Raw genomic sequence first — 25,362 nt, 5'->3', positions numbered from 1 at the left:
TCTTCTGGCTAAAAACTTGTACCAAATCACAAGTTGCCCAAAAGTAGGCTATTGATTCAAAAGCTTATCATTAACATGGCATTCACTCATTCCAGCGCCTCAGCATCACAGTGAGCACTGGTAAAATAATTAAATTAGTGCTATGCTAGTGGGCAGCTGGGAGAGTGCTCTCAGTGCACAGAGAAACAAAGGCAGGAGGAGGATGTGGCCCCAGTGCTGCCGGCAGCGTGCACAGAGCCTTTGTGCTCAGGTGCTGTGTGCGGGGCGGGCTGTGGGCCTTTCCCTTGCCAGCTGCACAGTGTTCTGCTCCTGGGGCTCGGGGCACATCTCACACAATGAGCTGCCTAGGAGGAAGCACTTACTATGTAATTCAGGTAGGGAAAGCAGCACATGTGAGTGGCATAGAACCTACCGGCCCTTGTAGATTATATGATTTATACATTCACTCAAACAGCAATGAATGAATAGTCTTATAGGAGGCAATATACTATTGTGCAGTTACTTCTAAGCCTTGTCTTTTTAATGAAAGGGATTATACATTCAAAGTTAATTAACTCATTTCTCAAAATCATTTACACATCTGCTCTGTTTCCAGTAAAACTCCGGTTTCGCATTACTAACTTCAGAATTCTATGAGGAAAAAAAACAACCAGCCCAACCTTCTGCATTAGCTACTCTATTGCATTTGCAATGACTTCAGATGTGGAATTATTAATACTAATGAATTTCACAGACTGCATTTTGGCCTGTGAATTTGCACGGGTCCATGCTATGGCAGGGCAGTCACGTATGTACTTACCTAGAGCCAGTTTCTGCCCGAGTATTGTCACATCACTGGTGACACCAGCAGGCCCAGTATTGGAGCATCACTGTCACCCAGCTGGGAACTTGGCTGCTGACACACGGCCAGCACACATCACCTGGCCCCTTTACTACTAGCAGGCAGTATGTGCCAACTTAGGGGGTCTTTGATGGCAGACTGTTCCCTATCTGCATTGGTAGTCCTGCTTTTCATCACTTCTGCTGGCCAGAATCTGAGCTGCAAGGGAGTGTGGGATGGGACGTGCCTCAGCACAGCACCACTCACTCTGCAGCAGCTCTGCAGGGGCGAAGCACAGGAAGGAGAGAAGTGGCCCTTCTTGAGAAGAGCAACGTAAACACAGGCTGGCGTTGCCTCTGCCATGCCGCACGCATGGAGCATCTCCCGCTTCCTTGCGCTGATGGTGAGCTTACTGTTTTAATTAAGCTATTATTTCAATAACCATCACAAAGTGTGGGCATGGCTTGGGAAACATTAAAACCAGGGTAAACAAAGAGTGTAGCACTCCATCTGCTCCTCACACTACAGTTCAGCACCGGGAATGTTTGGGCAGCACACACAGCTGAGTACTGTCAGTATTTGCAGTAGGACGCACCACGCCAAGCCCAGCCTGCGAGCTGCGTGTGGGCAGGGGGCCTTCAGTATTTTAAATGATTTGTTCTTTTCTGATGCGAAGAACGCCGCTTCCTCGAGCTGAATGCTGCCTGTGAAGTCTGCTTTGCCACTTAAGGGATGCTAAATGGAAGCTAGCCAATGAAACGGAGGTAAATTTAATTACAAAAATATAACATTCTTCAAAACCAACAGCTCTCTCTCTCTCTCCCCAATGAGGAAAAATTAAAATAAAAGCCCTTTGGAAATGCTGAGGAAATATCAGGGGCTGAGGTGAAAGGGACACAGCTTGACAAGTATGCTGAAAGCTGAATGTGGATTACCCGTGAGTGCAAAAATGAATAAATGTGTTTTATTCCATTATATTAATGAAATGGTTAATTCAGTTGCTATGGCAACAAAGAACAGCCATGCTAAAAAGCTAAAGGGCTATACATAATGCCTGCTACAAGGTCTCTCTAATTCTAAAGCTGATTTTCTTAGCTACAATAGAAGTGATATGTGTTTTCAATATCATCTTAAGCTTTTGCATCAAATCCTGAAGCTAATCCAATAAATAGTCTGGTAGCATAAAATAGCATATATGTTTGCACCTCATAAAACTTACAAAAGGGGTTTACCTACACACAATCAAAAGAAAAGATCGATAGAGTGCAGAGTGAGGCTTTTTAAAAGACCGTTCTTCATGCGCTGGTGAAACAGCAAATATGTACAATGGGAAGTTCCTGCAATTACACAGCACGTGACTGTGCAGGAAATCACTGCAGAGCTGGCTGAAACACCAAGACATAATTTTGCTTACCGCTCCGATACATATTTATCCTTATGCAAATTAAGATTATTTATTTCTATTTCACTCGGATTTAAAAATTTTATTTTTTTTTCAAATAATGCAAATAATTCTTAAAGGCTTCAAAAAAGGAATTCCACAGTGCTTGTTTTTGTTCTAACATCAAAGTGATGCAAGGGCTGACCAGGGCCCTGCAGCAGCACAGAGGACAGACTGAATCTCACAAAGCCGAAGCAGAGCAGGAGGGCTCTGGGCAGACCCTGCAGCCCCTGCCTGGGGCAGTTGGCACCATATGGCCCTGCTACTTCCATTGGGACGGGGATGGCCATGCAGCCAAGCATCTCTGCTCTTCTCTTTGCCTCTCTTGTTAGCATCACAGTTGTCAAATGCCATATCACTCACCCTTCCTAAAGTAAATGAGAATGCAGTATGCCCACACGAGTGGCAGAAGACTCTGACTGTCACTGAATGCAGACTTACAGATCTCTGTCGTGCACCTGCACAAAGGAAGGGCTGCCTCTTATCTGCAGGCCATCTCATCTGCATGACCATGGGAGTTTGGTTCCCCACAAACCCTATTTCTCAACAATTACATATGGAGACTTCAGTGACAAGCCCTAAACCTGTCTCCAGTGAGCAGTAGGAAGGCTGTGTCTCTGGACCAGGCAGGCGAGAAGTGTGGCCTTGGGGGAGGCCAGCAGGCACAGCCGATGTGAGCTGCCCATGGCAGCTCCCAGTGTGTGTATTCCCTGTCTGAAATGCAAGCAAAGAACTCCTGAGTGGCTGGCAGCCATACCAAGGAGCAACCTTAACTGTGCTGTAATGTCATGTGCTTGGGGTGAAAAAAAAAAAAAAAGGCAAAGCAGGGAAGCCCAGCCACAAAAAACTGCAGGCACTTCTATTGAAGAAATGACCGCAGAGTGCACAGCTCCTCAGAAAAGAAAAATGGTACGGCAGAAATGAGTGACCCAGATGGCCCATAAGCAGCCTAATTATCTGACAGGCCCAGCAGCGACACTGGAGCTACCATTCCAGCTGCCTACAGAGTGCCAGGTTGCCAGATGTTGCCAATGAAAACTTATCTAGCACAGTTCATCAAAGAAGTGGAGCATCCTGGTGAGGGGAAACTGTTGCCAATAAAATAAATATTTTATCTAAAAAATATTTTCTACTAGGAAATGTTGAAAAATATAAAAAATTAACAAGGCACCCAACTTCATGTTACAGTAGATAAATTATGAAACATGCACACAGAATATGTTGGCAGAACCTTCTTCGTGACAGGAAATATCCGTGCTTACCATTATATTTCTAAGGCTGTTCTGTGTTAAAAAAGGTGGTTTTATGAAGTGTGGGGCTGCTGGGTTGAGTTGGGGTTTGGCTGGTTTGGCTGGAATCTAGCAAGTTCTTTTGCCACCTTGAGATAACAAAGCTGGAGGAACCAACAATGACAGCAGTATGTATGGAAACATGGGGAGTGGGATGCAGGAACAGTGGCCACTCTGGGGCTGCTGGCTGCCAAGTCATTTCTTCCATGGATGTCTTGTCCTGCAGTCCTGCATCCTTGAAGAGACAGTGTGGAAGGGCAGCATCTCCAGACAGGTAGCCTGTGTGTTTCCCCAGCCCAGTTTTAGGGACCAAGCAAATGAGTGTCTGTAAACAAGTCCTACTCTAACAATTGGTAAAGCATCAGAACAGTGCTGGGTTGCACTGGAAATATATAGGCTGCCCATCAGGTTTGTGCACAAACACTGGTTTTAATTTTGCTAAGAGATCAAATTAATGTTTCATTTCAAATCATGAAAAATACATAATTTTAAAATCCTGTGTAATTTTTCAAGGGCAGCTATTATTGTTGCCAATGCCGTGCCTTGGAAATACTGTGTATGTTCATCCTAGAGGCCAAAAAGCAAACTGCCTGTATAGCCTGTTAGCCAGGCAAAACATCTCTTTTTCCAATGAACGTGTATGAGTGCACTGGGATTCACACAAGCAGATTTGGCAGACTTTTCAAGTATTTCTTGGACTGCAGAGCATGCACTGAACATGGGGAGCTTTTTCTGCTCAGGAATATGATGTGAATAAGAATGTGTTAGTGTGGGAGAGGAGGATGGGCTGTGGCATTTCTGCCATTATTTAATTTGTCAAATACAGATCATAGTATTTTATTATAGTAATCAACAGAACAACGTGTCTAAATGCTGTGAGGGTCAGGGTTGCAGGATCTGGCTCAGTATGTCTTTAATATGATATAATTCCTTGAACGTGCAGATAAATCATTGAAATATATGAACTTAATTTGGAACCCTTTATGCTTTGAAAATTCATATCCCTTTTTAAATAACTGGCTACAGCATTTGCAAAATGGATCAGATTTTACTGATTTGTTTCCTTGTTCCTGAATGTGCTCATGGGATGGATTCCCCAAGATGGAGGCATAAACCTACAAAACACAGGTCTTTTGTATCTTCCTCCAGCCACTGTTAACACATCACCTGACTGATGGCTTAAGACCTGCAGGAGACCTAAGTGTGGCCATTTCTCTGAGTTCCAGAAACACACAGATTTATTGCTGACTGTCAGAGGTAGAAATTATTCTCATTCCTTTGGGAATGCATTTCCTGAACCTGTTAATAGACTTGGGAGAGGAGGAGTGGGGGAGAGGGTGGATGGAAAGAAAGAAACCTGAAAGATATAACTTGTTAATCCTCCCTTGGTTAAAAAAGAATAAACAAACAAAACAACAACAACAGAAAGGTAAATTATAGTCTTGCTTCTCATCTCGACCCACAGAATATCACTAAACTTCCACAGATGTTATAGCAATTTGGGAACACTGGTTATCCTAGGAATACTGATTATCGTGGGAAAAGCTCTGATTTTGTTGCTATGTTTGTGATGAAAAGAACCTATGTTTAGTCAATGACTTGAATCAGGCATCATAGCACTGCATCAAGAGACCTCGGGAAGGTGGCTGTTTCAGCTGCAGCTGGCACAACACCTCTGAGGGTTGTGATAGGAGGCAAAATAAGAAATAGATGGTAACAGCCTGCAATAGGATAGGCACTGTTCCCTGTGTCTGCTGACTGAACATAAAATACAATACATAAAATACATAAAATACAAATGTACAATCCAGAAAATCTGGATTTTTTTCCTGCCCTGCTTAAGAGCACAGTACTTGTCAACCAGCTTCTCAGAAAGAAGACTGAGACCACCCAGACCTCACCCCAAACACTCAACAAACAACTTGTTCTTGCCCCGAGTCTCCTATTACTCATGTGAGAGAAGCAGCTACCAGAAGACCAAGAGCTTGAAATGAGTATTCAATATTTTCTAATCAGTACAACTATATATTACTACTTCAGTGTGAAAAATCCACAACTGTGAGGAGAAGTAAGAAGACAAAGCTACTAGTGGAGACTTTGGGCTTGAGCCTGCCGAGGGATGTCACAAGGTGAGCCTTAAGCATGGGGAAAAGGGATGCAAAAGGAAGACACGTCAACAGGAGACAAAGAAACACCAAACAGGGGCAAAGAGCACACTGCATTCTGCACTATAGGCAATTAGTGGAATAATGTACACGTAAATTAACTTATTAATGATTCCTGGAGTGCATTGGAGAGATCATGAAGCACCACCTGACGAGTCTCTGGAAGAAAATTCTGCTTAGTAAATAATACAAAAAACACCCAACAACAACCCAACACCAACAAGTTGTTTGCAACATTTATTTGTAATTTGGTGCACAAATCGCAAACCAGGAAATGAAAGTTAGGGAATATTTTTAATCAAAGCTTTTGCCGATTGCAATATAGCGTATAAGAAATTGAATGAATAGATCATTTATTATTATTGTGAAACTAAAGGCTTTATATTCTTAAGTGGAGTAAAGCTGACAGCAATACATTCATATTAGAAAGTTCCTACTGTGAATGAAAAATGGATTAATACTGAGATATTGTTCAGTAAGACAGACAAATCTGTATTTCTTTTTGGTCGTGAAATCACTGTAACCACACATAACCGCTAAGTATGAAGAATTGGCACTGGGGGAAATCATCTTGCCAGTTTGCCCTATACATGCATGTTTGGCAAACGCAGTCTGCAGGGTATGTATTCCAATTGCACCTAATCAGATCTCTGACCTGTATCGTGTACATTCCGGAACATTAATTGGTGTGATTAAAAAGTTATTTAGAGGATGAGCTTGGAAAAAACACATCGTCCCTTCTCCAAACACTAAAATGAAACCTGGGCTTTGCAATAAGCTGGTTTAACTGTTTGTAGATAGATGTTATAAGTGTTCACTGGGGGAAAAAAGTAAGGATGACGCTACCCGGGCAACACCAAATCTGAAGAGTTCAGCATGTGTCAGTGCACAGCGAATTTATTCTTATTAAGTGACTGGTGTGAGAAAGAATTAGAAAGGATTATAAAAATACACTACCATATGCTGTAGTAGTTGAAAGTGATTAATCCAGTTCTTAAATCCTATTTTAAATTCCCTTTCATTTCTTCCCATAGAAAAATAGAAGCAGCATCACTTTGTTTGAATGCCGTGTAGTTAATTACATCTTCTAAGAAACTCTTTTAAAACTAAATGTAATGTTTAATTACAAAATGCCTCCTTGAAAACAGTTAGCTTGTACATTGATTTGTAGTTCATTAAAAATGGTTTCTTAATTATATTTACAGCCAGAAATCACATAGAGATTAAACAGCCTACAGAGGACTTTTGAAATTACGGCACGAATCACAAGGAAAAAGTTACAATTCAGACAGTGGACAACTGACAGCTACAACCACCTAATTGCTGCCTTTCTGTAATTTCAGAACCTAATTGTCATAAAAATAATAACTGGAAAAAAAGAGAGTTCACTGCAATGCCTCCCAATATCACTTTTTTTTTTTTTTTTTTCCCCATAAGAGTAGATTTCGAGGGTTAATTAGAAGTCAAATCAGTGGCAGTAAGGCAGCACAGGACCGGCACAGCTCAGCACAGGGGGTTCGGGGCCAGGGGCAGCCCTCGCCGGGGCTCATACGGAGTGGTCCTGGCAACCATGCGGATGCAGTCAATGATGGGGCAGACGCTGAGGCACAGGGTGCAGCCCGTGCAGCTGTCAGTGACCGTGGGCAGGTGGGTTTCAGCATCGAACTGGATAGCCTGTGGATGGGAGTGCGTGTTATTGATGCAGGAAAGGTCAGAATCACTCCCATTTCAGTGCCTGCATTTCCTGTAGTGTGGCTCTTGGAGTCATTTTGGTGCACTCTGGTGCTACAGCTATAGCGACTGTTGGGCTGGCAGGAAAGAAGCCCCCTGACTGTTCAATTAGGAATGCCATCTCACCATCCAGGGTGGGCAGCAAGGGATGACTCCAGCCCCTGCATCTCAGGCTTACAGGGATGATTCCCTGTCCAGAGGCAGTGTCACAGCACAGCCCTCTGCCAAGGGAACACCAGGAAGCACTGTGGCCACAGAGCAGTGCTGGCAGCAGGCAACTCTGGGCTCTTCTGATTTTTTATTGTCAGCAAAGCACAAACAATTTAATAAAAAGTGGGGAGAAACACACCATGCTGTGCCTTCTGTGATTATTTTCCTTTGCAAGTCTTCGAAAGGGCTATCTGAGTTTTGGGCATGCAGAGCTTGCTTTCTTTCTCACATTTCCATGCAGTGAATCCTCATTACCAATTAGTGTGATAAGTGAATTCGAATGGGAAACAACAATTGAAGTCTCAATGAAATAAGCTCCTGGTATAATGGAAATGGCAATTAAAAGCATAAATGAAAGCATCACGGAACCACAAAAGCTTCAGTGTCTGAGAAACAAGCCTAGGAAAGTTTAAAAAAATAATAAACAGTGGAAAATGTAAGAGTTTTAGGAAGACAAGGTCAGGCCTGGAAACCACACTCTCATGTGTCTGCAAGCAAGTAGGGCCTGGCAAATGTTCCCAGGTACTGCCAGCAGCCAGGGAGCAAACTAGTGGGTCTGTGGGGCAGCTCCAGGGCACGTCTGTGGCATTTGGGGTTTTGCACGGGAGAAAGTGATGAAACCGTTGCAGAAAAAGTAACGGCACAAAGTACGAAACACCCTGAATCTGTGTGTTCTAATTCAGCTTGAGCACAAAGAAGACTTTGGTTTGTATTTAGGACTCCTTCCTTTCTCCCCAGTAACAATGTGCATCATTAAGGAGTTCAAAGAGACAGAGTCCTGGACTGCAGTGCCACCTTCAAGTTAGGGAAAGCTCTTCTGTTGGAGCCCAACAAGATGGTAGCTCTGCTGACAGCGTGGATATCTTGAAACAAAGATCAGCAGATGATATTTTGAGGTACGTGGGGCTTTTGACTTCTTTACAATTAAGAATTTCTTTGCAAATTGGTGCCATTAATTTCTTTGCAATTTCCTTAAATATTTAAGGAGAAAACCTTCTTTTGCTAGCAACCTCATAGGGTTTTACACTTTGCATCCTTTGGTACTAATTTTTTTCCAGTTATAGAGAAGTAATTTGCACTAAGTAAGGACACAGTGCTTTGCTCTCCAAGAACTATAGTCTCTCTTCTGCTGGGAAATGTAACACAAGGCAGTGCAAATCAGTGTCAAGAAGAAATTTAGATAAAGACTACTCTAATCATCTAATCTTGTACAAATGCAGCATTGGATTTCTCATATCAATGGAAAAAACATGTCTATCATTGTTCTGACAATTGTTTTAATTGCTGGAGCTGATTTTAGATGGGAAGACTTCCTTCTTTGGCTGTATGTAGTTAAGAAAGTCTTCAGACAATATTGATTAAACTGAATTAACGAAAACGAAAGGTCTTGGTGTTCTGAGGAGACTCATTTCTCAGTTAAAGTATTTGTCTTTGACAAACCTTTCTTGCAATGCGATGAATGGAAAAAATAATGTAGAAACCATTGTTTAATGCAGAATAGATTCCACAGAGACCCTGCTAAAGAGCCTGTCCCCTTCCTATAGCCCTCCTTAAGATACTGAAAGGCTGCTCTCAGGTCTCCCTGGAATCTTCCTGTCTCCATTTGACCCACTCCTTCATTTTCTTCCTCACAGGAAGAAGCCTGTTCCCACCTGTGGTTAGGGAGAGGCCAGGAGAGTGACCCAGAGTGAGCAGAGAGGCACGGCCCCATCTCTGTGTGGCCCCCCCGGAGAAGCTGCACTGAGTGCTGTGGAGCAAACGGCTCCGACAGAGCTCGTATGGCATAGCCTGGGAGCACACTGGGGTGCAAATGCTGTGTTTTAGACATCTGCTTTTGCCACCTGCTCATTAACAGAAGGTGGATTCTTCCTTCCCAGCAGCAGAAAGATAACTCATTGTGCCTTCCTGCTAATTACAGCTGTGCTCTTACCTGGTAGCCGGAATCATTACAGGTCATGTAACATTTGCCACAGTTGATACACATTTCCTCGTCAATCAGAGCCACAACTTGCTCTGTGTTGCAGAGCTCACCATATGTTCCAATATACTGCAGCGCTTTTCCAATTACATCCTAGGGAAAAAAAATTATTGACTCATTTAGAAGATACCTAAGCTGTTTCTATAGCTGCACAGGAGCACTCTCTAGTACTTTAATATAGAAATATTGGCCAGGTATTGTGAGGATGTTTAGGATTTTTCTTATAAATTTCCAATTTGTCAACTCTCACATATTCTGTAAAATACAAAGAAAGCTTCATAAAGGTACATTTTGAATGTAGGCAGTAGCCCTAAAAGTACATCTCTGTATCTAAATACATTGCACAAATATCTTACATATGTTGTACTTTCGAACATACTGTTTTATCTGTCTACGTTTTACCATTGCTGTGTGACATTTCAGGAAAGAAAATGGTACACAAAGCAGGAGTGACATGCTGCAGACAATCTGACCATCCGTGGTCATTTCTCTTTAGCACAGATTTGAGAACTCATAGCAGACACACACACATTGTGAGTACCCACCACAAGAAGAGCAAGTGCCCTCTGAAAGAAGTTGTTGGGGATGTGCCTGATGAAAATTGTTTGCTCTTTATGTAAAGGGAAAATGCACAGTTCAGTGGCAGTTCAACCATGCCCAGTGAAAGGCAGGGATGGGACAAGTCCCAGGTTCTATAGAGGATAGATATCCCTTAGTTAAATCAGCTTAACTTGCGGAAGTATAGCACAGATGGTGAACATCACTGCATTTTACAAGATTCCCTCTGAGGTACAGTATTGCTTGCCTGGATATTTTCTGAGTTTGCTAAGTTGGCTTTGACAACAATTCTCATGCTGCAAAACAAGCTAGATTTTAGGTGCAGGGTTCTACATGGTTAAAAAAACTTGAGCTCAATAAATGCACGTTATGTGATGCAACAGCATATTCTACATTTGTTTTAAGAAGGGGCACAACTGTTAGGTATTTCAAAAATCCTACTGAATTTTAGGTGCACAGACCTGGCTTCAAAGTCATGCTGCGGTAATAATCAAAGAAATCATGATTTTCATTAGGGAATTCGATAAAAGTCAATTGAAAAATGCCAGAGATCAAGCCGAAAACAAGATACAGACAAGTCTACCTAGAGTTACAAGCTTCAAAGTATTTACCTTTGGTCTTTCATTTCCAAAAAACATGATAAGGGTTTACTTTCATATTGTTTCTCAATATTCTTTTGAGGAAGTAATATTTACCTTATTCCCACCAGTCAAAAACAACAACAAAAAAACATATCAACCCTTCTCAGTGTCTACTAGCATACTATAGTTAAACTGTATGATTTGCAATCCCATACAGTGCTCACTATAGTTTTCAGTTCTCAAATAGAAAACTGAAGATCTGGATTCCAGTGCCTTACATTTTCATTGCATATGTTGTTCTGGGCAGTCTTACTTTCAAATGAACTAAGCATCACTAATCCTTCCTATGCCACATCAGAGGAATAAGGTAACACAGCTTTATCAGTGTTAATTCTAAAGAAAATCTTTGTTACATGGATTAAATATAGAAATCAGTTCAACTTTTCCTTCCGGATACTACTGAGAGCTTTTGAACACTGTCTCTATTTGCCTGGCCTTCATCGTGTAAGTTTCAGTAGTGCCTTTACACCATGAGATAAATTTCATATCTCACTGAATTCAGCAGTAGGATCTGTGAGGTTGCTGTTAATGTCTGCAGAGGTAGAAAATTCAGCCATATCCTAAACCCACGAAGAAGGATAGGGAAATTACACTTCTTTTTGTTGTTCCAAAAATGTTCAAATGTTTTCTCTGTGCCAAATCCTAACTTGCTTATAAGTGAAATACCTTGGTTGCATTCAGCCAACGCTAAAAGCCTTCCAGTTCTTGTCTGCAACATGTAAAGAACATTAATGCTCTTTCAGTATAAAATGTCTATGGCACACTGCTCAAGGCAGCATGATGAGTGTGGACAGATGACTGCAAGTGAGCAAGTTATCACAGCTTAATGAGTTAGCACTCATCAGCGGAGCTGTGCAAGCTGATTATGTGCATGGTCCAAATTCACTGCAAATTTGGAGTAAAATCTATTTGCTTAAACCACTGTAAAAGGTCAATTAACTACTTTGAAAGTGTTTAAGCTAATACTTTTTGCTCTGCTATTGCAAAGGGCTAAGCTTGAACACACAACCCCTTTGTGTACCTCCTCTGATGAACAGTACCTCAATCAAACTTAATTCCTTAGGAACTGCTCGTGCCCCTGTGTTTTCTTTTTCTTTCTCAGAAAAGTTAATGGATTTACTGGGAACTGGTCAGCAGTTTTCAGGTCGCTACTGTTCTCAGGTTTCGGCAGTCATCTGTATCTGCTGAAAAATTGTAGTTGTCGAATTCAGCTCCTGTTTGTTTCAACTCTCATGTAGGCTTGTCTGTACCATACCTGTTAGAGGTTTCATTGCGATCTACTGCCCTCAGCAATACTAAGCATCCTATAAGCCTCTCTCCTGTGTATACAGCTCCCAAACATCGCATGGCATGCCACAAATAGATTTGTTGTCTGTAAGTATGGGACTGTGCTTCTGTCTTTTAGAATCTGAAGCAGTGATGTAAAACCTGTGCAACCTACAGAGAAGAAGCTTTCCATTGCCTGCTTACATTTTAAAAGTGTCTACACAGGAAGATTCCTGATAGTGAAACGCTTTTTAATCTAACAAAGGCACGTATTTAAACAGCGTAGGTAATTAACAATTTTCTCAGGGAGTTGCTGGATTCACATTTGTATACTTTAAACATGGTTTGAATGTTACAAAAGCCAAAGCTCTGGCAGGTTGCAGAGAAGGGCTGCTCATATAATCAGGGGGTGTAGGGCCTTGCATACAAGAGGAGACAAAAAGAGCCTAACAAGATGTTTAGCCTAGGAAGATGAAGGCAGAGCAGGAATATGATGTCTCTTTATATATACATCAGGGAAGGAAAAGAGCTATTCAAGATAAGCGACAATGTTGGCACAAGAACGCATGATTATAAGCCAGACATGAATAAATTCAAAGCTGGAAATTAGAAAAGGTTTCTTTTAAGCAGGAAAGGAGTGAGGTGGTTAATGGCCTTCCAGAGAAGCAGCTGGGGGAAAGGATGGAAACAGTCCAAGATTTAGGATACCATTAGGTAAGCTCAGGAAATAGTTACTAAGCAGAACATGATCAAAACAGATTTTTCCAGCTATAAACTCACGAAGGGAATAGCAAAAACAATGCATATGACATGGTGATTTCTGAATTTGTAAGCAAGTCTCACTTCTCAAAGCTCACAAAATACTCTTTTGGGGACCGAGAAACCCAAACAGGGAGGGTGCTGACATTCTGGAGACTCGAAAGTGATTTCAAATGACTGTGTCATATGTTTTACTTCTCATTTATGCTCCTGGATGCTGTGTCTTTTATGCACTTCCTTCTCTCAAGGAGAAAGCACATCTTTATCCATTTGCAAAGTTTGAAGACTTTATTGACTAAAATAACACTGGTACTTAAAAGATGTTCTGCAGGTGCACTCTTTCACAGCATCTCGAGCTATCTCTGAGTTTCTTGCTCCCATCGAATCATAAATGTTTGAAACAAAATAAACAGTGCAGCAAGAAACAATCAGCTTTCACGGTTTAAAAATGCAGTTTCACTCCAATAAGAGACTGTCTAAAATGGTGCTATGGGATTCCACACTTGGTATATCTCAATGGCCTCCAGATCAAATCTGCAGTGTTTACAGTATAATGTTTTTTTTGTGCCAAATGCCAGACCTGCAAACAGAAGCCAGATTTTGAACATCAAGCTGTGTGCTTCTGGCTTGTGCATTACCAGCAGCAATTAACAAAAAAATGAGAAAAAAATCAGTTGAATTTAGCCCTAAGTTACACCTTTGCAATCATTGGGACCTAGAGCATTCATTTGGTTACTGCTGTGCTGTCCCACTCTTCTCAACAAAACTGTACCAAATGAAACTGGCAGGGAATTCAGTTGCTATGGAGAGAATCAGAGCAGAATCCATTAGTTTTATGTTACTAATGAGTGCAGAAAAAATTCATTTTGTCACTAAGCTAAGCAGATGTGGTTTTGAGTATACACAAGGAGCAGATCTGTTCTGTAGGATTTTTACAATGCTACTTTTATTACTATAGCTGTATTTTTAATGTTAAGTGTATCAAATATTTAATTGAGATTAGCGTTTCATTAGCCATCGTATTAGTAAACCTGTATTTGTAAATACAATTCACAGTTTAGGCACAGCTCACCCAGATTCATGCATACTCCACTGAAAAAGACCGCAAGCTCTGGAGATGCCGAACATCACAGTCCTATTCTAGTCTCCCTTTAGAAGGCCACAGCACAATGCAGGCACTGTCAGAGTCTCATAGTGCAGGTTCAAGGGATACCCATATGCTTGTCCACATATCACACATTTTGCTTCAGCACAAAACTCTTATCATGTCCCACCACGTTTGGGAGAAAAGATCATTCAGAGCTGACAGCAACAGCAGGTAAGGAAAGCTGGGAAATCTTTAGATTAGTAGAAGTAGAGACCTGCTTGTTTCGAATGGGAGTCTGTCCCAAGGACAGGCCTGTGAAGGAATAAATAGTCAGATAAATAGTGACAGAACATTGCGGTATCAGGTCTCAAGCACACTGGATTATCGAGAAATAAACCACAGAAATTATACAAGGAATAAAGACTAAGGAAAGAAGGTGGTAACCTGAGGCAAATACATATGTGGGACCAGTATAACAGAAAATAAAAGATCTGGGGTGTATATCCACCATATGAAGCACAGAAAAGCGAGAAAAGAAGAAGCAAATCTGCTGAGTGTCAAAGTATGCAGTTTTGATTAATATTGAAAAATAGAGAAAATAAAGGGAAAAGCCATGGGGAAAGCTATCCAAAAATTAAATTAAATTTTGGATAATCACAGAGGGTTTTTAAGTCTATTAAAAAAAGACATTTTGGCAGCACGAATAATTTAAACAAATGTTGGAATTTACATATCACCAACCCAACAGTAGATCAGACAGATGAGGGAGTTCTGGGCAAGCATCAGGAAATTTGCAGTTCCCCTCCAAAAATGCAGACAGCCAAACCAAGGGTAGTGTCTGTCCCAAGGGCATCTGGCTGTTAGGTGCTCCCAGCTTTCAGTCATACCTCTGCTTCACAGGGCTGGCGTTGGGCTGGGATTAGTTATAAGAGATGACCATTCCCACTCCCCTGATATGCTAGTTTGAATTAACAGAATGTATTCTCCTCACTGTCCAGAGGGTCAGCCAAGACAGAACTGCTTGAAGACAGTTTGGGATTTGTAATTCTAAATGTGAATACTTCTAGGACAGCTACAGATAAATCACTCAACTCTGAGCTCATCTGCCTCTCTGCAGAGAATCCATGATCAGGGAAGGGTATCAGATAAGTCACCTTTTTTTTCAGTAAGCTTCACTCAGCTTCTGTAATGAATATTCTCAATCTTCCTGGCAGATTTTTTTCCACAATGTGTTATGGATGGGTCATTTAATAATAAACGTTATCAACGCATCCTTTTGTAGAGTGACAAGCTCCCTAACATCAAGCAAAATCCAGGTATTCTGCTATTCCTTAGTGGACATCTCTCATTGCTGTTTCTCTCATGATGATTAAAGCAAACCCTTCTAAAGAGATGCTGAGGCTGAAAGATTGTCACAAATCAGCTGCCTTCTTCTAATTGCCAAAGTCCTTTTCAGTCTCGTTTAATTTAAATGAAGGTGCAAGAAAGAGGCTAACCTGATTTCTTTGGCTGAGAAGCTCCTCACAGCCACCACACACAAAAGTATTCAGTGCCTTTATGAACAAGTTTTTGTTTTGGGGAATTCATTTTCCTCTTCCCTGCAGTAAGGCCTCTATTCTTCTTTTTAACCTGTCTCTGAGTGCTGGGCTCTTTTTTGCTTTTGTAGTTGGAATTGGGCATGATAAATTATTGACCTCAACTTATTATTTATGTTTTTTTTTTGTTTGTTTTTTTTGTTTTTGTTTTTGTTTTTTTTTCCAAGTCTTTATGTCTGTTTTTCCCTCTTGCTAAAATTTTTCCATCATTCAGTTTATTTGCTTTTGGACTTGGACAGTATCGGTTGGGTTTTTTGTTTTTTTCTTCATTTTTTGCTGTTTTCAGAAGCACGCTATCTCATTGAAAATGCAGTTATTGGCTGTTGTTTCTTCTTTCTCTTTTCTCCTACATCAATACTTTCCCGCAAAGAGAATAGAACCATAAAACCTCTGAGGTCAAGTATCCTTTGAAAATGTTCATCATAGTGCAGGGGGGAAAAAAAAGTTCATTGCTGTTCTTCAAGACTTTTCACATACATAAAGAAGGGAGCCTCTGCACAAAAGGAGGAGAGAGATTTTCAGTAGCAGGTCTCACAACCAAAAAGATCCATCCAAAAGTGAAGGAGGTCTATAGCAATGGCAAGTAATTGAAATTAAACAAGATGACACAAAAATTCCCCTTGGCTTTTTTTTTTTTTTTTTCAGTCCTAGCAGCTAGCTTGGAAGGCAGCACATGGCAGTAAATGTCTATGTCACAAAATCTCCTTGGGAATTATATATTTTGAGCCACTGTCCATGTTGTATGTTATGTTTTGGCCTTATTTTTTGCAGGAATTCACACAGAATGGATCATACAGTGAAAGTTAGTTATCATCTGTGAATATCTGATATTCTGCCACGTCTGATAAAGACTGCTAATGAGCTCAGCAGATATTTCCATATGGCTTCATAAGAGAGCCTACAGGAGATTGCTGATAGAAGTTTTCCTTTTGTATTTAATTATTTTTGCCTGATTTTTATTATTATTTTTTTCCTGTTTAAACATGATGTTTAAGTAGGTCTTAAAGAGAGCCCCTAGAATGATTAGCTGATGACATTTAATTTTATTGGCTACTTAAAGGAAGGGAAAAGTTCCAATGTATGGACTATGCAGTAGATGGGGGCACAGGTTTTATTTTCATCTTGACATTTACCCATTGCAGAGGGTGGATCAGTTCCTTAGACAAACATCTTCTAGCATTAAAAGTTCAGTTTGAAAACCTAGGAATCAGCTCTCACGTGTATTGAAAACCAACTTTTTCCACTGATTCTACATGAGAGATGGAATTGTTTAATACATCACAAATAATCAAGAGATATCATGCAAAGTGGAACTTACACTGTTGTGTTTAAACTAAGAGAAATTAAGAGAAATGATTCAACTTCATTCCTCAAGGAATTCACAGTGTTCTACAATTACTTTTCCACTGCCTGAATATCTTGATTTTGAAAGATGAAGTTAGGAAAATACCTATACACATACCTCACAAATCATTTCCCATCGATTTTGGTTAAAAGCTAGAAAGTCTGCATAAATAGTTGTCTTTGATGCCCTCTAACAAGCTTAAAAGCAGTAATAACTAACTCAAACTGCAAGAAATGACTATGCATGTCAACTGCCTGATGGCTGATCACATCTTACATATAAACATACTTTTCTTTTTTCTTTTTTTTTTTTATTTTTACCTTGATTGCTGGAATGGGTTTCTTTGGAATGAAGTGCTTCTTTTCAGGAAGCACAGCAGCTGTGCCTTCTTCCTTCAGTTTCATCTTGTTCTCAGCTATGATTTTTTTGCGCTGTTCCAGGTAAGGCCCAAAACTGGGTAGTTTCTGAAAAGAATAAATAAATAATCATGAATGTTATTAATATACTTAATAATAGGGCATAATAAAATGAGCGTTGAATGCGACTTGCTTCTTACTCAGGAGATTGAAATAAAAATCAGTGGGACTTTATCAGAGTGAGAAGTGAATAAAAATCAACCATGAACTTCAGGATCTGACTTGAAAATCTATATTGAATATTAAAATATTAATATGGTGCAGCAGAAAAATAGTTGAATTGCATGTCAGCATCCAACAGACTTCTATTTCCCTACTGCATATTTGCTTATATATAAAAATATACCATATTAAATAATTCAAACGTGGAACTTCATTTCTATAGAATGTGAAAAGGTATCACAAAACTATCGGTTTACTTAGAAGGGCTCTAGCTGTGTTTGAGTAGTCACTTGTGTAGCTATTTAGACACACCTGTGTATTTTAAAAGCATACAAACCTGCACTTCAGGTTCTGAAAGCAGAAGGTTGTCTTGCCCTGTCAAAGTAAGGCTCACAAACAGTCTAACCAAAGTAAGGCTCAACAAATGAACAGAAACACATTCTAATCATCTCATCATTTATCTCCATGAAACACTTGTAGTCTTCTCTGTGACGTTTAATCCTTGAGTCCAATTAAGCAAATCCTAGAGGAAAATTTCACTAAATTGCAAAACTCACATGTCACCCAGGAACATGGAAGTGCTCATTCAGATTTCATAAACCTGCCAAACTCCCACATGCCTGAAAGAAGTCCCTTTGTTGGCACAGCACAAATACAGTGAAATCTAGCAGGCAACAATCACAGATTTGATTCAGGTGAATAAATAATGGCAGAAAACATGGATTCTTGCTGCATTTTGTTGCATTTTTGATGCCGCAGATTGTGCCCTTCCTGCCCTGAAACTAGTTCCTCAGACTGCAGTAAATATTTTGTCCATCTGGCTGAAGCCTGTTCAGAAGCTACTGCAGTACTGCAGAAACTAGCAGGTAGGAACAGGGGAAACACAGCCTCAGTAGTTGCTAGCATTAATTCACACTAATAATACAACCTCAAAGAGCATATCAAACAAGTTAGAGCACTGCTGTTGGTTATCAATTTTTAAAGAGGGAATTTCAATGTGAATTTAAAAAACAGAATTATTTAAAAATTTAGAAATTATTATTTTTTTAAATGAAGTAAATCCAGAAGAAGATACACTGCTCCATGAAGGACAAATTCCTCAATGAGCTGTCAGTCAGGATACCCAACCATGGGACCTCAGGCCTCTTGTTATGACAAATAAGAGCTTTCCTAGCTGCTAGGTTTCTGGCATGCAGACCAAAGGGGAGGCCCTTGAAATGTTTCCCTGCTTCCCAGACTTGGTCTGTGGCTGCAACAGATTTTCATCTTCAGGCCAGAACTTGCAGTCTCCTGGTGCTCTCCAAAGGACAGCTGCAGGCTGCAGGCTGGGGATGCCGTATGCTGGGACAATCTCTCAACCTAGGTAAATGTAAGACCAAAACTGAGGTGATGCTGCAGATCCCAGACACCATCTGTCCCAAATCTAGCTACAATCATCTGAATTTACCCAATGATATAAGGCTCCTTTTCTCACCTGTTCAATGTGAGCTTTGTTCCTATATGTCATGTTCAAGGGTTTCCTTAAAGATATCAATAAATCCTGCCTTTCTGTGCAGCTGCCATACATTTGTGATTCATGTTATTGGAAATAAAAAGCTCTAGCATAGCTTAAATTAAGCTTTTAAATACTACTGCAAACAGCAGTAACATTGTGGCCTTATACACCAAAGGAAAATAAGGAAAAGGAGTAGAAGTAATTTTTTTTTTTTCTTTTCTAATTTCAGTCTAAACAACAAGCTTTAAAACATACACACAAAGATTGGATTCTTTATAAAATCTTTCAAAAAAAGCTCAAGACTTTTAACAGAAATCTAAAAAAATACAAACTTTGATAGAAAACATTCATGTATCCCTGCTAGGCTACATCAATTAGAAACATATTTTGGCTACATGCTATTTTCTCTCCATAATGTATGTGCTGATGCCAACAACTTTGGGCTAGAGAAGGAAGCACACCTGATGACAAAGCATATTTGGACTCTTCCTTGCCTAGCCCGGAACTGAACTGCAGAACAGGTAACAAAGCTAATTATGCTGAGGTTTTAACTGAAGTAGTAAATTAAAAAAAGACAGTTGTTCATTGCATGACTGATTGAAAATCAACTTCAGGAAGTATATCCAAATCTCTGTAGAATAAAGCCTCTATTTTTCTATTCTCTTAATGTATACACAGTCCCTTGCTTTCTATGGACACAAATGTTGAGCATGTTGAAATAAAATAGGTGATTTGAGGATAAGTAGAGAAAAACAGTCCACTCTGTTATATCAACAAAGAGTGGTAGACAAAGGCAATTAATTCTTTTCCTAAGAAGCAGATTTTTACATTTGACCACTAGCTGGAATGCACAAGGGTTGCTCTGAAAGTAATGCCTCCTATTTGATTATGTTGGCCCATGATGTATGAGGTGGACGTTGGCAGTATGGCAGTAGAGGTTGAAGATTCCCACCAATATTCCATTTCATTTTGTTGCCATTTGACAGATAGCAGCAGAGTTGCAGCCTGACAGAATGGCACCTGACATGGAATGCATATGAAATAAAGGTGTGTCACTGAATTCCTACCTGTCCACTGACATTCATTGACGTTTGCAGAATATTTATGGAAATCAGAGAGAGGATGTGAGCACGGTGAGACTGTGGGTGGTGTATTTCAGCAGCAGTCAAGCAATGTGCAAGACAAGCCATGTTCTGGATCACCTTGCAAAGCTGTCACATCACAAGATGAAGAGTGTCTCAATCAGCTCATCTGCATGAATCAGTGGATTATGACCAGGGAACTGTGTACAGAGCTGAATATTGGTTTCAGTGCCTTGGAAATGATGGCTACAGCACTGGAATATCACACAGGTGTGATCCTTCTGGATTTCCTAGAATATAGACAAATCATCAACTCTGACTGCTATATCACAATGCTGACTAAGCTGAAGGCTCAAACTTCCAGAGTCAGGCCAGAAAAGAAGACAACCTTTCTCTTGCAACATTATAATGTCAGGGCTGAATCAGTTTGAAGACCATGGAGCATGTTGCCAGTCTTGGCTGCACTGTTCACTACACCTATCATATAATTTGGGCTCCTTCTTTTCAAAGCAATGAAAGATGGTCTGTATGGGTAACATTTACTTAGCAATTATTCTGTCATAGAAACTATGAAACAGTGGGTCACCTCTGCTGGTGTAGACTCCTATAAGCATTGCAAGCAGGCTTTTGTTCATTGGTGATGAAAATGTACAGTTAAGGGTGGCGACTATGTTGAAAAATAGCATTCGGTTGCTGAGAATTTGTTCTATCAAATATTATCATCTTTTTGCTCTTTGTAGCTGCAGTAGTTTCCATGGAAATATGGAGGAGTCATTACTTTTGGAGTAATCTACATACCACAGACATTTTGAAAAGCCTCCAATCCCATCATACCATAACCATATTACTTCAGATGCTTTGTAATAACATGCATGTTGAATTAAACTATATAAAAACTGTGTATTTTCAAACTAAGTGAAGTGATAATTTATTTAGAATACCAACATCCAACCTGAGTTTTTGCTTTGCATTGCTGTATTTCCATAAAAAAATTGATAAAATGGAATGTAAAATAATTAATGCAACACCTAGATCCTAGTCCTATCTTGGGCATGCACAATGAACTTCTACTGTCTTAACAGAAGACGACTGTGCACCCATACAAATGATCTGGTTACTTTGTGCTTGGAGTCTAGTGGTGCACAAGCAGCCAAGCCAGATTTCATCAAACAACACTGAAAAGCAGTAATATTTTCTATAACAATAAATAATACATGAAAATGTAGCCTCAGGAGCTTCGAAAGGACTTATTGAAGGTTCACCTTATGAGTAATGCACAGATAAAGAGAAGGCTGATGAGACTTCTTGTTCAGACCTGTAGTTTCAAGTATTTTTGAGACAAAGACCATATGAAATGGCAAGCAGTATTTTAACAAAGTAAGTTACCAGATATAGCAGAAGTGAAGATGTTGAAACAACTGCTAAGAGATGGATATTTAAGAGATTTTAAAATAAAATCATTTCTAATCATTGTGGGGCATATCTTCCAAAGCACATGGAAGATTTAATGGCACAACTCCCAGTGAAAGCACAAGCAAAGTAACTTGGTAATTTTAAATCCCTGCTTGTTTTTTAAATTCTTTCTGCTCTATGTCTTGAAATTTATTTATTTTTCCATATATCTCCACATCACTAAATTCTTTGTACACTGGTATCTTTGTCACATCAACATCTGCATAGAAAAGAAACCAATATGAATATGTGGATCACAGCAAGCGTTTAGACGACTGCAACAAGCAGAGTAATTAGATAATTCTTGTCTGCTTATATATCTGTATCAATGATGTCTATAGCTGCATTATTCGTATACATCTGTCTCTATATAGCCATAATTTAATGTGTTTCTATTGGAGAAGATAGCATCAATAATGAAGCCAAAATAAATATATTAAGTGGTTTTGTTTCATTGTTTGTAACTGCATTATCACAAATCTGGAAGCTTGAAATATTATGCTGAAATACTTTACAGAAAGAAAGAAAAAATCCAACCCTCCCTGCTAAAGACTTCCAAAAGCTGCCTTTTAACTAATGAACTGTATAAATCTTCAGCAACATTGTGATTTTTGTTTCAGTAGTTTCTCCAGAGATTCATCATTGATGAATTTGTTCTCACCAGAAAAGCTAAATCCTACTCATTTAGAGATAACAGTATCTTCCACTAAAACTGTCTCTATCCAGATATAAAAGAGCATTACTCTGCCAATAGAGAACTGACAACATAATGAATCAACAATGAAACCTTAAGCCAGGAGAGCTTTAAGGTGAATAAGTCTGTTTTGATTATAATTTATTCATGGATCAATCTAAAGGTAATTGAGCGTATTATGAACTAAAAAAAGTGCTTGTTTCCTAATGGTAAAAACTGGAGAGCATCTTTCACTTCAGATAGCTGTAATTTTTATGAGTGCACCCGCAAGTAGTGTAACTGAACTGGAGGTGGAACAGGCTAGTGAACAGTGCAGTATGCTTCAGATGACCAAGTCTTTATACCTAACTTTAAAACTGATATTCTCCTTATTCTGGACAAGTCCAGCTATGTCCCCATGCTGTAGTCATTATTTCTTTACCAAGGAGATGTCTCCTGCTAAGGAGCTGGATGTTAGAGAACTGCTGTTAGAGAACACAGATTTCAGCTAGCACAGAGATTCACCATCCTAAACCAATAGTGATCAATAGTCTCCTACAGTACTCCATCAGTTCCTGCTCTTATATGCTAATGAGATGAAGCACAGAAAAGGACACTCTAGTTTGAAGAACTACTAATTGTAGCAGAAATCCAAAGTCATGGCCAGAAGCAGTGTTGGGCACCTGGTGGAAGGCAGGGCCAACGCAGGGGAGCTCAGCTACATGCAATATACCTGAGTGACTGGAAGGGTTGGACCCAAGATCTGTCCTTTCACAGACCATATTTAAGAGTTGGCAGTGGAGGCAAGGGCACCTTGCAGGATATCCCTCTGTACCTGAGCCCTTCTGCATATAAGCAGCTTTTTTCCTTCATTTTTGTATCCACAGCTGCTGAATTTGGGCTCATTCACATTTGCTATATCTGAAGACTTTGCCACCCTCCTATTATCATGGTATTTTCCATCCCATTATAGCATTAAACTTGTGCTGAATGTATGAAGTATCCCTAAGGTATGAAGAGGTGTATGCATTCATTCTCTAAATTCCGCTTGTGCATAGCTGATTTGTAAAAAATTATAAGCGATGCTGTGATGTCTCTCATAAATCTGCAAGTAGAATGGAAGCCAAATTGTCTTATTTAACATTCTTTATATATTTCAAGTATAGTTGTTTCTGCTTGCATATGGGAAAACTAGATGAGAACAAGAAATGAAGACTGAATACTGTCTGACAAACTAAATTGCTAAAAGAAAGTTCAAACTGATGTACTGAGATACTCTATGCTCTTTGCAATAGTGGTGCAGCAAACAAAGGCCCACATACTCTATAGTTATACAAATAGATGAATAATGAAGCTGGGGTTGACAGGTATGCATCTCCCTGGCCTTGAAAAACTGGGGAAATAAGCAGCTGAGTGGGTAAAAGCTAAGATGGAGAACTCCTGGGAGGTTTCTCAGTCAAGTGACTGCCTCAGACACCGTGAGTATTATGAAAACTGCAGTCAAGAAAGAATGGCTTAGAAGGGTGTAATAGGTGAAGCAGGACCCCTGAAACAGGGAGCATGGTGCAGAAAGGCAATCAGATAAGGGAAACATTAACATTTAAGCAAGGTAGACATCTGCCCTGCCCAGAAGCTATGAGAATTTAAATCAGGTTTGTATGGGTCATTTTATAAGCCCTCAGTACAAAGGTTTTAGTAAGGTGTGACCTCCATTTGTTCATATGGAAAACTTTCTATATTTGATGCATATAGTTTTTCAGAGAAAGCAGTTTCACTTTTAATGACTATTCAAGTTGCTTCTGAATCTTTCAGATTTGTTTTTTTCCAAAGTCAAATGTGCTTAAAATGTCTGCATAAATCTAAAATCCTTATTACGTCCTGCCACGTACATGTGGCCCTGACTGTACCTTACCCTGCATACCAATTCCCCTTCCAGTGATCTACTTCCAGCCTCTTGCAACTTTACAAATACCTTTGTTGAAGTGTCCTGATGTGATATCTGCCTTCTTGCTCTCTGAGAATACAGCAAAACATAGCTCTAAGATTTCCAGAGAGTTAGGAAACACAAAGTCCCAGTACCAAACAACAGCAATAATAACAACAGCAAAATCTTGTCACAATGTCAAGTACCTTGAGCTTCTTCTGGAAAGATAAACAATAAAGCTAAAAGCTGAATTCTGTTCCAGCAAATGTGGTAAATAACATGCACATTCTTATTCACGGATATATGGGGAAAACATTTTGCACAAGCTTTTCCCACTAATCACATAAACTGTTCAACTTATGAAACATTAGAGGAGAAAATGAAGCTTTTGATTCTTTTTCCCTTAGATGTTCTTACTTTTTTAGACAAAACTAAATTCTCTTAAATGCTATTCTGTGTTGGCCAGACAGTTCTAATGGATGGGGCTTTCCCATACACTGCACAGAAAGAGCCTAGGCCATGCAGGGGTCATCCACATGCATGCAGACTTCACATCAAGCCCACATACACACACACTGGCAAGCTCCACTGGGAATCCCACAAGGGGCCTCCCCATGACACACAGGCAGGCAACATGTTGTAGAGAGGACAGGGCATATCTCTCTGTCAGTATAGAGTATCTTGGGCCTGCAGAAAATTTGGCCCTTGTATCAAAGTGCTCTCACTGCTCTGTGCTCAGAGCTGAGTCATTATTGGCATCACTGCCTTTACTTTAATGATGCAAAACATCTTGCAAAATAAAAGGCAGAACAGAATATTTCTGGGGTGGGAAACTTTGCCTTTCAGTTATATTGATTCTTTTCCTTGGAACTTTTATTTGCTTTGTAAACAGTGCTGTCTCAGTAATCTGTCATTACTGCACATAGCCTGTGTGTGTAGCACCACATTTGGTTACTCAACTACTCTGATCACTCCTTAAGCCATAATTATTTAAAGCGAGTGAACTAATGTCCAGCCCTGCAGTAATTCTGAAGCTAAGCACAATGTTAATGTGCGTTCTAGGAAAACATATTGCTGTCACCTCACCTTGAGATATATGGTACCATGCTTGAGAGTGCTGATAAAACTATTATTGAAAATAACAATTATTTCTCCTTTCATCATATCTTTACCACTGCCAAGGTTTTCTCTACTAGCTCACAATCACCAAAGAATTATTCTTCATGTTCTACCTCAAACACCTGGTTTTTAGAAGCTTATATTGAGTGAAGGA

General features: G+C 39.9%; 1 protein-coding gene across 3 annotated transcripts in view; it reads right to left on the bottom strand.

Annotated features, from left to right (window-relative positions):
• Positions 1–5,939: 5,939 nt before the first annotated feature.
• The window catches only part of DPYD (dihydropyrimidine dehydrogenase), a 319,673-nt gene continuing 300,250 nt past the window's right edge, over positions 5,940–25,362 (bottom strand). For all 3 annotated transcript variants that reach the window (XM_032446240.1, XM_015870373.2, XM_032446239.1), the window contains 3 exons: positions 17,206–17,349; positions 9,587–9,727; positions 5,940–7,389 (listed from right to left, as the gene is read on the bottom strand). In XM_032446240.1, the coding sequence (XP_032302131.1) occupies positions 7,219–7,389; positions 9,587–9,727; positions 17,206–17,349 (456 nt within the window). In that variant the 3' untranslated portion in view covers positions 5,940–7,218. The remainder of the gene's footprint in view (positions 7,390–9,586; positions 9,728–17,205; positions 17,350–25,362) is intronic.

Source organism: Coturnix japonica, chromosome 8 (genome assembly GCF_001577835.2).
Source record: "Coturnix japonica isolate 7356 chromosome 8, Coturnix japonica 2.1, whole genome shotgun sequence".
Classification (NCBI taxonomy): Eukaryota; Metazoa; Chordata; class Aves; order Galliformes; family Phasianidae; genus Coturnix; species Coturnix japonica.
The sequence above is the reverse complement of the archived record's forward strand: the minus strand, read 5'-3'. Positions and strand labels throughout refer to the sequence as shown.